Here is a 14,954-nt window from a genome sequence, read left to right as displayed (position 1 = left end):
TTTAGCAATTTAACATGAGTGCAACAAAACAAAACGTTATAATTTATACCTTTGCTCCACCTGAAATATTGTCCCAGTTTCCACCACTCAAAGAGAACTTTCCATTGCCTATACGCAGCAGTATCTCTTCAGGAGTATCATTGGGGCCATTAGCAAATGGAGTGTAGCTATTAATAAAACAGATTTTAATAGACACTAGAGGGTAACATACCCAAAAAATGAAAGAGATACAAATATTTACTACATGCAAATATTTACTTCAGCGAGTAAGAATATCATCTCACATTTTCTTTCACTGTTAAGGTCAAATTTTATATTTCAAACCATAAATTTAACCTTAATAAAATTTTTAATAAAATGGAGAATATTGCTTACATCAATTCTTTCTTTTGTCATTGATCAGCTAATCAATGTAAAATAAAATAAAGGTGGCTTTTCATGTAAAGCTTCAGTCTTAAAACTAGACAATACTAAAACACACATATTCCAGCATAGGTTAGCAAACAAATATACCTAGTACAAAGAAAATATTAATTTCACATATTCATAATGTATTTATTGTTTTGTTTCAATGTAGTCATTAACATTTCATCATTATCATCAGTGGAAATGGTTATCATTACTTTTCATTAATATCTATGAAAACTTGGTTGAGTAAATATTTATATCGACACAAAACTCCATAGCCATTACATTTATTATGTAGATGAATCATGTAGATTAATTGTATTTGATATGCAAACTTTAGCTACCCTTAAATTTACTGTGGTCTAAAACTAAATATTCTGCATAAATTTGTAATACCTAAAAGTATATTAAATGTACTGAGATGTGTAATTATCACCAAGCCATTAAACAATTTAGAGTCACCATTTTTATAACATATTCATAGAGTTCTTGGTATGTCAAGCATATTTAAACTACACTAAATGCACTCTTTAAAATATTATGTCTAAGTACATTATAATTACTTGCTAAACTTGGCCATTTTTTCTATCACAACCCTCACAGAATAATTTCTACAGTCATAAGTTTTCACTTCTAAATAAAAGTGCTGCTCATTATTGAGAGTAAAATAGTACTCGTATTATTTGTAAAGTATCAACATTAACATAGTCCAATTGTTATTACATTTGTTGTGAGCTTTTCTTTATGATTTCAAGGGAAGGTAGTTGTGTGTGTTTCTGCAGTTTAGTATTGTTACTATATAGATTTGCACAATCTTACTAAACCTGTAGTGCCAGAATAGTTAGAATTCAAGTGCTTAGAAAAAAATCAACACAGTATCAACAAGTTCAGGGGGCAAGTTGTTGGTGAAACATGAAATTATTTTATGATTAAGTAAATATTTTCAAGATCAAAATAGAAATGCACTTTATTTTTAAAAGTTTTAGTTCCAGGTGACAATTGCCTTTTAAAATTATTATGTCATAAATTAGTAGTGCCTCATTCTACACCTTGCTTTATGTTTTTTTAATTTTATAAGTAACAATCAATATAGATATTTTGAAATGTAAATGGCATTTTCCTTAAAGTTATTTTAATCTATTCTCTTTCTAGATGAAGATATACAGATGAATTTCAAATAACAACGTTAATGCTTTTGAATATATGTTTCTTACCCAGCCAACATTGTGTAAAAAAGGACTCCTAAACTCCAGATATCACAAGCAGCATCATATCCCTGTTGCATAAGAACCTAAGAAAGAAATACTCATTATATGGTGTTAGTATAAACTCAATTTTCTCCTAAAGAAGTTGTTTTACTTCTAATAATCTCACAAAAGTTCATTATATAAAAACTTCAACCATTTTATGCACTTGTAGTAAAGACATAATCCCTGACACCTCAATGAGTTTTCTCTCCTCCTCTTAGGAAAGCAGATATAGAGAAATCTAAACTTAAGATTAATATGTACAGTGATTTTAATGTATACTATATACAGTACTGAGGCTTTTAATTCTGTCACTGATTCTGTGAGGTAGATAATATTCCAGTTTTGAAGATGAGGAAACTGAAGTGAATGTTAGGTAACTTACCCAACATTACAAAACTAGTAAGTAGCAGAACACGAAGTCTTACTTAAGCCTGTGTTTTTAACATCTATAACTGCCTCTTTACTACACAAGATATGGCAAGATAATATATGATCTCACAAAAGCAGAATGAATTTATATTTTACCATACAAGGCCAATGTCTTGAAAAGAGCAGTATATTTCTGGACCACAAGTACACATTCGATAAATACTGAATGGCTTCATTAATTTTTCATACAACAATTTAGGAAGCTGTTTTTGGGTGCCAGTGTTAATAAAAATCAAACAATATGTTTGTTATGTATTCATGTGAGATTTAGCTACAAAATTATTGAGTTCATTAGAAAAATAAAGAGATGAAATAAGGCCATTTTCTTTTCATTTAGAAAAACAAGCCCACTGCTACAGCCTCTAGGCATAGGAACAAAATAGAAACATTATTAATGCATTAACACTGGGGATTATATAACCACCAGCACGAATTTCTCATCTATAAAAGGCTAAAAATGTTAGTGTTTGGCTTTGACAACTGCCAAACATGAATAAAGAGTATGTAACAAACTTAAAATTTGAAATACGCTTTTTTTTAGTCTTAGTGTATTTATAAAAACACACATATGTGCAAAATTAAGAGGGTAAAGAGGATATAAAAATATAATTGGCTTATATAAATAATACAAGTAGGGAACTATGAAGTACTTAACAAATAAGGTATAGCTAAACCACTCACATCATGGTAAATATTAAGTTGGCATACTCTAGTAAAACACAGACTTCTACTGATTTTATTCCCTTATCTGTTTATTTTTCTCACCACATCTTACAGTTCCAGACATCACCATGTTTTCCCTGATTCCCTTAGGAAGCTTTTTAAAGTTTCCCAAGTGATCCAATGCATAGCTAAGGTTGAGGGTCACTGCGTAGAAAGCACGTGGACAGGTGAGAGTTAATCAATTCGGCTGTAGGTACCATATACTCCTATAACCTTCCTAGTTATGAGGACAGTCTTGCGCAGGAGGTGTCATATTGCTTAATTAGGGCCAAACACGAAAAACTTGTTTTAGGTAAAGAAGAAATGGTCCACTTTTTTTCTAGCGCTAGTTTCAATGCCCTTATAAAAGTGAGCATATAATCATAAAAGAAACAAGGCAGAGTGGTAGGATGAATGAAAGAGTACAGAGAGTATGTTTCACACCTTTTTACTTGTATCAAGTTAAATACAAAGATAGAAGTCACAATTAAAGTAGTCAGTGGCATAAGTCTCTCTCTCACTTGGCTTCCCAAGTCAGCAGAAAGTAACATACACAGAGCTCCTCATTCCTGCTGCTCAAATCAATTAACGTTTGGGGCAAACTATTTGACAGCCCAGAGAAAAGAGCAAAGGAGAGTTAACTTCAAAATTAGTTTATAAAAAGCTGCACACACAGTATCCCTCAACTTTTTTGTAAGCCCCATTAATTCAGGAGCATTCTTTAACCTCAGTAGGCTTATAATATCAGTTGAGTAATATAACATAGTGGATTTGCCTTTATCAAAGAATAAAATATTTTAGAGATATATTCACTTTTGGCAACACAGGTATAGTAGAAAAGCACATCTACCTAATAAACCCTAAGATGTTGATCAAACTGATGCATAATCTAAAAACTAAAAGAATATTCTCTCCTTATTAAGCTAAAATTGCAATAATCAGTGTACCTCTTAGCAAACAAAAACTGTTTATGCATTGTGAAATAATGAATGTATACCCCCATAAATGCCATTTTTTATTGAAATGTCTGTACTAACACTTGAATCTTTCTGATTCTAGTTTAAAAAAGAATGCATTTTTATATTTTACCTTTTGAAAGCATCTGAAATTTTAGAAACAAACTGCACTAAAAGTACTCTCTGTGGTTCATTAATAACAATGTACAAATATATTATTGATTCCTAGCATGGGCTTCATCACTCAAAAATAAAACTTTCAAAGTATTTTGAAAATACAAATACTAGTCAAAGGCAGTTCAAGCACTAGAGAGAAGTGGTCTCCAGATGCCCACCTGAAAACCCTCACTACTACAATGGTAATAGTGTCTTACTACAGTGTACGTCTGTTGGGAAAAAAAAAAAACATCAATGAGCTGCATTCTACTCTCTGGATTTGCTTACCTAACCATTAATCTATAACTGTTTACCTAACCATTAATCTAAACATGGACATATTATATATTTTTCATTTTAATGTCCATTTTTGATATTTTCATATGGTACATATTCATCTCTAACCTTTTTCCAGTGAGAAGTTGCCATAATACTAAGTAGTTTAGGTCCACAAGATTAAGTCAATATTAAATATTTGGCTATTAAAATGGTTATTCTATACTCTGCTCTTATGTCTATTGTATAAATCTGTTACAATATTTATGATGACCTTTATGATGACCATATATGCTATACATAACAGAAGAGCACTATCTCAAATATTCTGTCCTCCTATCCTGTAAAACCACTGAAATGTCCTAAAAAGGCTAATATTTTGTATGTTCAGGCTATTATCTCATACACCTTAGGGCAGTACAATATCTTGTAAGAGATAAAAACTTGTATATTATTTTATGAATTTTATTAAAATATAGATTAAATCACATTCTCTGGATATATACATAATTTCTTATTAGTCAAATCTCTTATCATAAAAAGCTTATAAAACAGATGTTCTGCCTGTTCTTCAATATCAGTACAGTATTTTCTATATTTCTACTTTCATTATGAAAGTTATTTTTATAGTAGCTACTTTAAAATAGACTGATTTACATTAAAATACAAATAGCTTATTGCTAATATATCTGATGTGCAATATTTCCCTGAAAAAGCTAGCATTTGATATAAAAGTAGAATTATAAAATATATAGAAGAGAGGAATTCTTCTCAAATTATTTTACTCTGCTTCTCCTTTGATTAGACACATTTTATTTTTTCAAACCTAAAGAGTTTTAGGTATTTTGATTTTTGTTGAATATGTAATTACATGTCAGTTGGTATTATCCATAACATATAAGAACAGCTATTGACTTAACAAAGAAAGCTTATCTAGAACTTATATGGCCAATGCCATCTATTGATTCATTTTTCCCCAACTTTACTTTCACTGCTATGGAAATTGCTACTGTCAAAACTCCCATCCCCAGGGTTAGAATGAATGTTACAGTTTCCCAAATGTGAAATCTGTACCAGAGCCTCCCCTTTCCTTACTCTTCTCCCTAAGAGCATCACCTTTCCTGACTCTTCACCCTAAGATTTAGATACAAATATTATTTTCTGAGAAAAATCCACACGGCTTACAAAAACCCCTGTGTGGCTATTTTCTCCGGGAGTTAGAAGATCCTAAAGACAATCGAGGATGGCACTGCCCTTATATGTTATTTATAATGCTAATCGATAAATTACCTAATGTTCAGTACAATTTAACATACCTGATGAATCTATCCTAGTTTTGTTATTAAGTGAATGCTGGGTCTTGAATAAGTCATTGAAGTACCTCGAGCCACAGTTTCCTCATTTAGAATACATAATACCTTGAAGCTGTGGCTATCTTTACCCTACCACCCAACTCTAAAATGGTATGATTCTGAAATTAGTATATAACCCAAGAGAACAGAATAGCCTGATTATTACATTCTGGTTGATTTTAGATGCTAGTTACCAGTGTAAATATTTATATTAGGGGCTATGAGAATTCATGGATTTAAAGAACTTTAAAACTGAAAAGGGCAAGATAATAGCTTTTATCTGCCTACCATAACATACACATGGCATCATATAGATTCAACTAAAGGAAAAGAATGAAAGGCAAATGGTGAAGTTTTTAAGGAATACCTCAGGTGCAACAAAGTTTGCAGTGTAGCATGGAGTTAAGAGAAGTCCATTTTCTCCTCGAAGTTGTTTTGCAAACCCAAAATCACATATCCTGATTGAATCTGCACTGGCTGATTCATCCATGTATAAAATATTACTAGGTTTAAGATCACGATGAACAACCTTGAATATAAAGGAAAAAAGCATTATATCTATATAATTAACTAAATATCTGAGAAATAAAACATTATATCTACATAATTAACTAAATATCTGATAAAAAGAAACTTTCCGAATTACAAAATTTTGAAAATGACATTTTGCTCAAGCTTAAGAGCCTAAAATATACACAGGAAATTATCTCTGTCAGATAGATGTTCCAGTTTCTATTCAAGCCACTAGTTTTGTTAACCATTTCTAATCTCAATATATCTAAGCTCAATTCTCAGATCCACTTTTGAACATGCCATAATTTATATCACTTAGCATTATGCTTAACATATAAGAACAGTTCCTGACTTACAAACTAAACTAAGTTTGGACTTAGTCCATAATGGACTAAGACCCTACTCAACACCCTCCTCCTTGTAGCAAACAACCATAAAACCTGGATATAATACAAAAATCAACTATCTGGAGGCACTGGATAATGAACAGAAGCAGATATACTCTGATGAGGAGTACGCACTTTGTTGAAGGAGGGAACACAGGAACCTATACAAGGACGTTTCCATATCTGTGGCTTTTAGCCTGGGTTTAATTGCAATCCCTATGGTACACAGTGGTGGTAAAGACATGTGGAAAAACCCACAGTCCTTCTGGTTTAGAGGACCAGAAAGAAGATGCTGGAAAACTCTGAATGCTGAGTGGAGAAACATTATAAAGGAAAGAGCCAGAACTGATCCTTGAATCAAAAATGTATGGAACAGGATCAAAATAGTTTGTATAAAGACAAATAATATGAACAAAAACCAGAGCTGCTGGCCCCAAAACTAGTTTTCAGTTCAAGCTCAGCCAAGAAAATTACTCACTTAAACAAATGAAACAATAATAACTATTGGAGAAAAATAACAAAATATGAAAATCTCTATAACTGATTATCATAATGCTTAGGATACAATCCCAAATTATGTAATATACAAAGAACCAAGAAAATGGAACACAGTCTTAAGAAAATCAATGAATTCTGATTCCAAGATGAATCATGCTAAAATAGATAAGGATTTTAAAGTGACTATTATAATGATCTTCAACAAAGAAAACAAAACATACTTTCAATGCATTAAACTCTCAGCAAAAAAAGGGAAGTCTCAGCAGAAAAATAGAAACAATAAAGAAGAAACAAATAAAATGTAGGACTGGTAAAAAAAAAAAAAAATGCTGAAATTCCCCCATGTGATAAGTTTCCTACTAGTACTATCTACTTCATGTAAGTTACCCTTACCTTTAATCAGAGTTTACTATGCTAAAGTTCTTTAAGGGCAAGGACCAAGTCTCACTCATGTTTGAGTCCACAACACTTTTTACAATGCCTGGCATGTAGAAATGCTTGATATGTGTCTTATTAATTTAGTTAATTGATGTAAGAACCGGAAGGTTCATACAATAATAAAGAAGAGATGCCTATGATTCTCTTCTCAAAAATTCTCTTCATGCTTTACTTTAGAGAGTGCTGGTAAAGACAATCAAATAATTAAATTATCAAAAAGCTACTGCTTTAGCATCATATATTTCAAAATACTGAAAATATACTTTATTAAACCACACACAAAATGGAGTACTAGTTTATTTTTATTAATTATAAGGGCCTCATGCAGAGTTTTCATTACGTCAATTCTCAATTGCCATTTTTAATTTATTAAGTTGGTACATATCTACTATCACAATTGATTCAAACTTAAATTTTTAAATTACTTCCTGCTTTGTTTTTTTATACAGTTATATATATTAAAAGTTGCCTTTTTTGGTAACTCTGTTCATTTGCTTTCTTTATCAAAGGACAGGAAGCAAAATAACAAGCCTGCCCCTTCACCACAAAATTTAATATAGTAATACTTCAAATGTTTAGAATACACATTTCTTACTGTAGTTAGGGGAGGAGCTGGCAAGGTTCAAGATACATGTTAGGTAACCTGAACTCTCTATGTTAGGTAACTTGAATATTAGTCACTGTATGTCTTTGGTTAATTCTTTTATGTTTGACTTTTAAGTCTAATTAAGTTTCATAATTTCCAGGTCAAAGTTAGGTACCTTTATGTAATTCAAACCACTTTTTAAATGAATATGCTATTAAATCAGGGCCAATTGGCAGAGAGAAAATAATTATTTCCTAAATCCATAAACTTCACTACATTGTGAGTTCTATTAGGATATTCTCTATAGACATATATGTGAATAAAAGCAGTTTATTTTAGGGGGCATCATCTCCTATATTTTTATGAAGATATAGGTCCCAGAATAGAAAGAAAAAAGTTAACTACAACTTACTCCTTGACAATGAAGATAGTCAACTGTCTTACTTATTACATATAGTATATCACTAGCCTCCCGTTCCGAGAAACATTTTTGTTTGAGAATACGGTCAAGTAACTCTCCTCCTTTCATTAAATCCGTAACAAGGTAAACATATCTACCATCATCAAAGACCTACGAAAGAACGCAGTTTTAAAATGTTATTATTTATAATTACAATTCTATAATTCTTAAATTATATTTTAGTTATATTTACCTTTCTACTAAACCTGCCTCTAGTATTAAAAACAAAAAAGACATTATTCCTTTACTGTTAATGCAGTACAGGCTGTACTAAAGGTTGAATTGGCTAAACAATCACCTACACAGTCCCATGAAACCATGTTAAACATATAATTGTATTACCTTTTGAAGTTACAGGTTGCAGTTCATCAAAGAATATAAATTTAAAAAATAGAACTCTGTGCCTCTCAAATGACCTCTATCTCATTTTTTTACTGTATTATAGCTACTTCTCTTCCCCAAACGTAAGCTTCTTTCTGAAAGTAAATGTATTATTTAATTTTATATCCTTCCCTCAGGCCATTATCTGATGTGGTATCTTAAATATTGGTTGAATTCCAATAGTATACCAAAGAAAACAAATAACAAAAGTATTTATACACTTTTCACTCAGGGCATGTATGATACACACACACACACACACACACCACACGGTAGTTTAAAGATTACAAATCAAAGTGCATATCATTTTCTGACACAAAGTGATCAAGGTGATAGTTTTTTCTGTCTTGTATAAAGAGAAAAGAACATTATCTCCTTATGTGAAAAGTGAGCATTCGGTAACATATTAATGAGTTATATATTCATTTTACAAAACTGTAGACTAACATTATTTCACTCCAGAAACAATCCATAACGCTATAGCCAATTACCATACAATAAAGAAAGTAAAATATTCAAGAATTTGGCAGATCCCCAATGTCCTGTATCTTCTATATTGATAGCACTACAGAATAATAAATGGTGTTAGTTACAATGTTAGTTAACCAGCCAGAATATATTCAAGTAATCCAGAAATTCTCATTTACCAATCATCACAGTTATTTTTGATATTCTATAAGACCAGGAGTATAGAATCATGGGGAAAAAAAAAATTAAAGTGGCAATTTAAGAGTCTTGAGATTTTTGAGGCATGAAATTAAATATGCTAAAGACATTAAAAGTTTCAATAAGAAAAATAAAGTTCCAATTCATAACTTCATTAGCTTAGCTGATACCTAGATTTAGAAATACCTACATCCTTCAAAGTAATAATGTTGGGATGTTGTCCATAGCGCATCAGTATTTCAATCTCTTCTGAAGGGTCTCGCTTACTTTTGTCAATGATCTAAGAAATAAGAATAAAAAATATCTGAGGCAAACAAATTATTTTGTCTAAAAATGAATATTTTCAATTTGGTTATATTTTTGAAGAAATGCTTAAAACCTCAAGAACAATGCTTACCTCATATTATTTTAACATTTAAAAACATCTTATAAGTTAAAAACTTAACAAAAGAACATTTTAACATTATATCCTATTTCACTGAAACTGTACCAATGATGACGTAATTGTAATTGTCACAATTGCTCAATCTTAACATAATACATGTATAACAAAATTTTTCAAATGCAAAAATTCATGAAATATACTGTTCCTACATAATAAAGGCTTGAAAAGAAATTCAAAAATGAAAATATTAAGTCTCAGAGTTCTTTCTCATCATCTTATATTTCCTATCTTCATTTACTCAACTGAAAATGTTTGTCAGTTGACTCATAATTTAAATTACATGCATAAAACAAACAAGAAAGCTAGGCTCAGAGACAATACCTTCACTGCAAATTCCATGTTGGTAGTTGCATGTACGCATCGCTTGCAAACAGAATAGGAGCCAACACCAATATCCTCTTTCAATTCATATACTTCACCAAATTGTGCAGCATTTCCATTTATCTGTTTATTTTTAAAAAGTAAAATACTAAGGAGAATGAAATATTTTCACATTTTCTGTCTTTTGTCCTAAATATACATTCATCTTAAATCTTTAACTAGAATAATTCATTCTACAAAAGTTTTATCAACATTTATAAATGGCGTGAACCAATCCTTTCTTGATACCCACAGGCAATATAATAAATCAGCAAGCTTATACATCACCTTTCTATTTTATTCAAAAGAGGCCACATAAATATAATTTAAAAGTTACCACTGTCTGCTCTTTTCCAAAACATACAGGGACATATTTAATTCATGATTTATACCAAGAGATAAACAAAGTAGTTAAAAATCACTGAAAAAAACTATTAAAAATACATCAGCAATAACAGAGAAATAATTATCCCAAAACTGAATAATGTGATTAAGTGGAATTTACCTGAACAATTGGTAATACATTTGCACTTGTGATAGGAGTGATTTTATATTCTTCTGCAATAGAAGTTGCAACAAAGCTGAATCCTTTGAAGAGCTGATGAGCGTTTGCACTGGCTGGCAAACCAGGAGAATCTAATGTCCAAATAATTACATTTAATTATAACTACACGCAGAATTCTATGATATAAAGTGTCAGAATTTCTTTAACTATAAAGGAAACCATTCAATGCTGCTATCTAACATATTACATATTTGATTTATTATATATTATCTGTCTCCTCCCATCTGTATACATGCTCCATTTTACTCAGTAATTTTTGTCTGTTCTTTTCATTGCTGCATACTCATTGCTTAGTACATGGTAGGTATTCAATATTTCTTGAATGTATATATGAAACTGTGAAAGACCGAGTAAAATATCTGATGTCTTACCTCCTACCCCATCCTGTAAATCATTAGTATACCAAAGGACTTATAATGCAAAGAAAGAAAGAAACTTGCCACCCTTTGACCAAGTTCCTGCCTTCCTAATAAATATTTCCCATTTAAAACATCTACTTGACAGCTGCCCAAACAATGTTTTGTATAGGATCCATATTTCCCATGGACAAACCAACTCTCTGCAAATTTACCATTCTTTTAGTTTTTACTTCAGAAGACAGTTTATTTTTAAACTATCTACTTAAAATCTCTGATTTTACAGATAAACATGCATTACCTTTAGGTGTTTTTGCAGTAAATTCAGGATCAAAACAAAAAGTATCATCTGGTTTTCCAGAAGCAGGTTTGAAAGGAGGTTGAACTTCTCTTTTATATAACTTCTAGAAGGGGCACCCAGATAACACAAAACATATTAAGACTTTAAAAATTATTATACTTTGTAAAAGAAAGCAGAACATAATATTCACAGTACATAATAGAAGACTAACCATTTCATAAAATAAATTTCAACAGGTTTCAGATACCTGTTAACCAAATTCTAAAATTTTGAGAGCTAATGTTCAAAATGTAATGAGGCCAAGAAACATAGCAATGATGCCACAAGCTGAATTCACAAGGAAAGGTCAATTTTGGATATCAGAAGTTTTTGAATGCTCATTGATAATATAGCCATGCAAATACAGCACAATAACAACTAAAATGCTCAAGGCTTTCAAAATCAATAGATTATTTTTAAGAAGTACATATTTCATCTAAAATATTGTTTTCACATAAAAACACACATTAAATGTACTGTTTAGGCTTGTATCAGATAATTGAAAAGTTTAGTCTTGTTTAACAATCTACCTTGCTAAAACCTACGCTTTTGAAAGGCATAGAAAGTTTCTAATAATACATAAAAAGCCACTTTTTTTGAAATCTATTTTTTAAAAAGCTTACAGTCCCACAGTGGGGAAAAATAAATAGGGAATTACTTTTGAGTAATTTTCATTTATTTAAATATGTAAACACGACTTCTGGTTCAATATGGCTTACTAGAAACAGCTAGTGGGTGCCTCTCTCATGATGAGTAATCAAAATAGCAAGTAAATATTGACACTTCAAGTATATTTTCTAAGAGGCCACACTGGAATTCATCAGAGAAGCGATGGAATTGGGAATCACAAAAAGAAGAGAACAAAGCCACGCCATCAGGTGAACTGAGACTGGTGTGGAGCCAGGAGATCTTTGATGCAGGGAAGGGAAGATTGAGTGAGAGACCTCCAGGATTCCACAATTCACGATTCTGTCACAGACTTTCAATGCTAACTATAGGTAAGCCCCTTGAATCCCCTAGGCCTCCAGTTTAATACATGGAGCCGCCTGGAATCTGTGCAAAGGTACTGCTCAAGCCCATGTGGAATCCCATGAACTTTTGATCCCTGAGCAGCTTGGCACCGTCTGCTGCCACCCCACTAGGCAGGGAGCAGGTAGGTTGGCACTTGTGCACACCTCAAAGACAGATACTGCAGCTGCAGTACAGAAGACTGAGCAGAATGCACGCTGCAAAGACTGCTGACCTCAGCTGTTCCCTTCTAAATGAGGCCTCCCTTCTTCAGTGTTGGGTCTACAGCACAGCTGCCCTGCCCCTACGTGTATATACTGGCCACAGCCTGGCGTTCTTCTTACAGCTCAGCTCCCAGAGGCTGGTGACCCACTCTTAAGCTCCCTCAATAGTTGTGCCCGACAGCACCATCACACTTGTCACTCCTGGGCCAAGGAGACAGTGGGGAAACTGGGCACCTCTGTGTGCCCCCCAAAGTGAAATCCACTGCCGCTCCATCAGGAGGGAAGTGCAGGTGGGCCAAGCACCCCATAGCTGCCAACCTTCATTGCTTCAGCTGAAGGAGTCTGCCTTCCCCAGTGAAAGGCCAGCAGCCCTGCTCCCAACTGACTATTTCACTTGTTACCTGGAGGCCTTCTGAGAGCCTAGCCCCCATAGGCCTCTGACGGGCCTTGGGACTTCGACCACATAAGCATTCTACAGGCTGTTCTGAGAGCCCAGACCCCAAAGCATGTGATCAGCCATGGGAATCCCACCACCAGAGCATTCTGCCATAATCTGAGAATCCCGTGGGCCCTTTTAAGAGACCAGCTCCCACAGGCCTGTGATCAGCCATAGGGACCCAATCACCTGAGTGTTTTGCTATATTCTGAGCATTCTGTGGGCGCTTCTGAGAGCCCAGTCACCACAGGTCTGCAATATGCATTGATGCGCCAACTGCCTGAGCATTCTGCAACTGCCTAAGCGTTTTGTAGGCCCTTCTGAGATCCCAGCCCCCACAGGCACATGATGTACTCTAGGACTCCCACTTCCAGAGTACTTTCCCTGCCTCTGCTTGAGAGTTCTGCCTGTGACTCCGAGAACCAGCCTATCACTCCCTATCATAGCCAGCAGTAGGATTCCAGAGACTTAACAAGTCCACTGTCCTGGTCCTGGTCCACTTCTTACAGGACTCATACATGCTGTCCTTTGGGCAATCCGGGGGATAAGGAATTGGAAGTTTGCCTAGTCCTATCCACCACTGCTAGTACATGACCATGCCCCAACCTGGGGTCTGAGCTCAGATGGACCCAACCAGACGATACTCCCACAGCTAATACCCAACTGTGTGTGCTAGAAAGTGGAGACCCTCTGTGGTATCTACAGAAAGCAGCAGCATTACCCACTGGCAAACAGGTGAGTCACAAAGCTGTGTGTATTGGACTGATTCAAGAGGTTCCACCCAGAAACCACTCCCATAGACAACTGCAAGACAAGTGTCTTCTGTGGCTATCAGCTATACTGTGGTCTAGAGATACACGGCAGTTGTGCATCTGAACTGAGAGCCATGAACTCTGAGTTAGGGGTGTGACAGGTAAATAGAACATATTGCTACCCGTCTAGGATGTGAAGCTAGTCCCCCTACTCTCTGCTGAGACCTTGGCACTGTTTACCAGGTACTCTTCCAACCATGCCTGTCAGGGCTGGTTCCCCAGTTCATCATTGGTGGGTATTTGTGTGCAAGCCAGGCAGTCAAGCTCTGCCTAGCTCTCTTTCCCCTCACCCCTCATGGGACAAGAAGGTCAAGGAACCTGGCATTCCACTGTCCAGCCCATCATCTGAAACAACAGAGATCACCACACAATAAACAAATATCAACTGCATACTGATCTGCTTTTGCCACAGCTGGCTTCTACTGGTAAATGCCACCTACTGCCCTATAGATTGAACTGTAAAACCCAACGTAAAAACCTGATAAGAAGTGCACGGGCCTACAGAAACAAAGCCAAGAGACTTTTGGCTACTTCCCAACCTACTCTACAGTCACATCCCCCAAGAGGGATGGCAGCAGGGGGTGAACCACATCTAAATGAAACAAATTCAAAAGCAATATGTGACAGCTTATTGGAACTAACATAAGAACTTCAGGACTATGAAGAAAAAGAATGTAATGACATCCCCAAAGGGTCATAGTAGCTACCTACCAATGAATCTTAATCAAATGAAAACTCTGAAATGGCAGATAAAACATTCAAAATATGGATTGTAAGGAAGCTCAATGAAATCCAAAAGAAAGTCAAAAACATACAAACAAACAAAAAAATCAGAAAACAATTCAGGAGATAAAAGATAAATATATATATATTTTAAAATTCTGGAAGTGAAAAAAAAGATGAAAGGAATTTCAAAACAGAGTTGAAAACTTTAATAACATGCTAGACCAC

General features: G+C 34.0%; 1 protein-coding gene across 1 annotated transcript in view; it reads right to left on the bottom strand.

Annotated features, from left to right (window-relative positions):
• Positions 1-1,618: 1,618 nt before the first annotated feature.
• The window catches only part of RPS6KA6 (ribosomal protein S6 kinase A6), a 91,631-nt gene continuing 78,295 nt past the window's right edge, over positions 1,619-14,954 (bottom strand). Inside the window, exons 16-22 of the mRNA XM_025372556.1 lie at positions 11,485-11,587; positions 10,768-10,898; positions 10,224-10,346; positions 9,648-9,737; positions 8,363-8,521; positions 5,897-6,058; positions 1,619-1,699 (exon numbers count right to left, since the gene is read on the bottom strand). Coding sequence (XP_025228341.1) covers positions 1,619-1,699; positions 5,897-6,058; positions 8,363-8,521; positions 9,648-9,737; positions 10,224-10,346; positions 10,768-10,898; positions 11,485-11,587 — 849 coding nt within the window. The remainder of the gene's footprint in view (positions 1,700-5,896; positions 6,059-8,362; positions 8,522-9,647; positions 9,738-10,223; positions 10,347-10,767; positions 10,899-11,484; positions 11,588-14,954) is intronic.

Source organism: Theropithecus gelada, chromosome X (genome assembly GCF_003255815.1).
Source record: "Theropithecus gelada isolate Dixy chromosome X, Tgel_1.0, whole genome shotgun sequence".
NCBI lineage: Eukaryota > Metazoa > Chordata > Mammalia > Primates > Cercopithecidae > Theropithecus > Theropithecus gelada.
The sequence above is the reverse complement of the archived record's forward strand: the minus strand, read 5'-3'. Positions and strand labels throughout refer to the sequence as shown.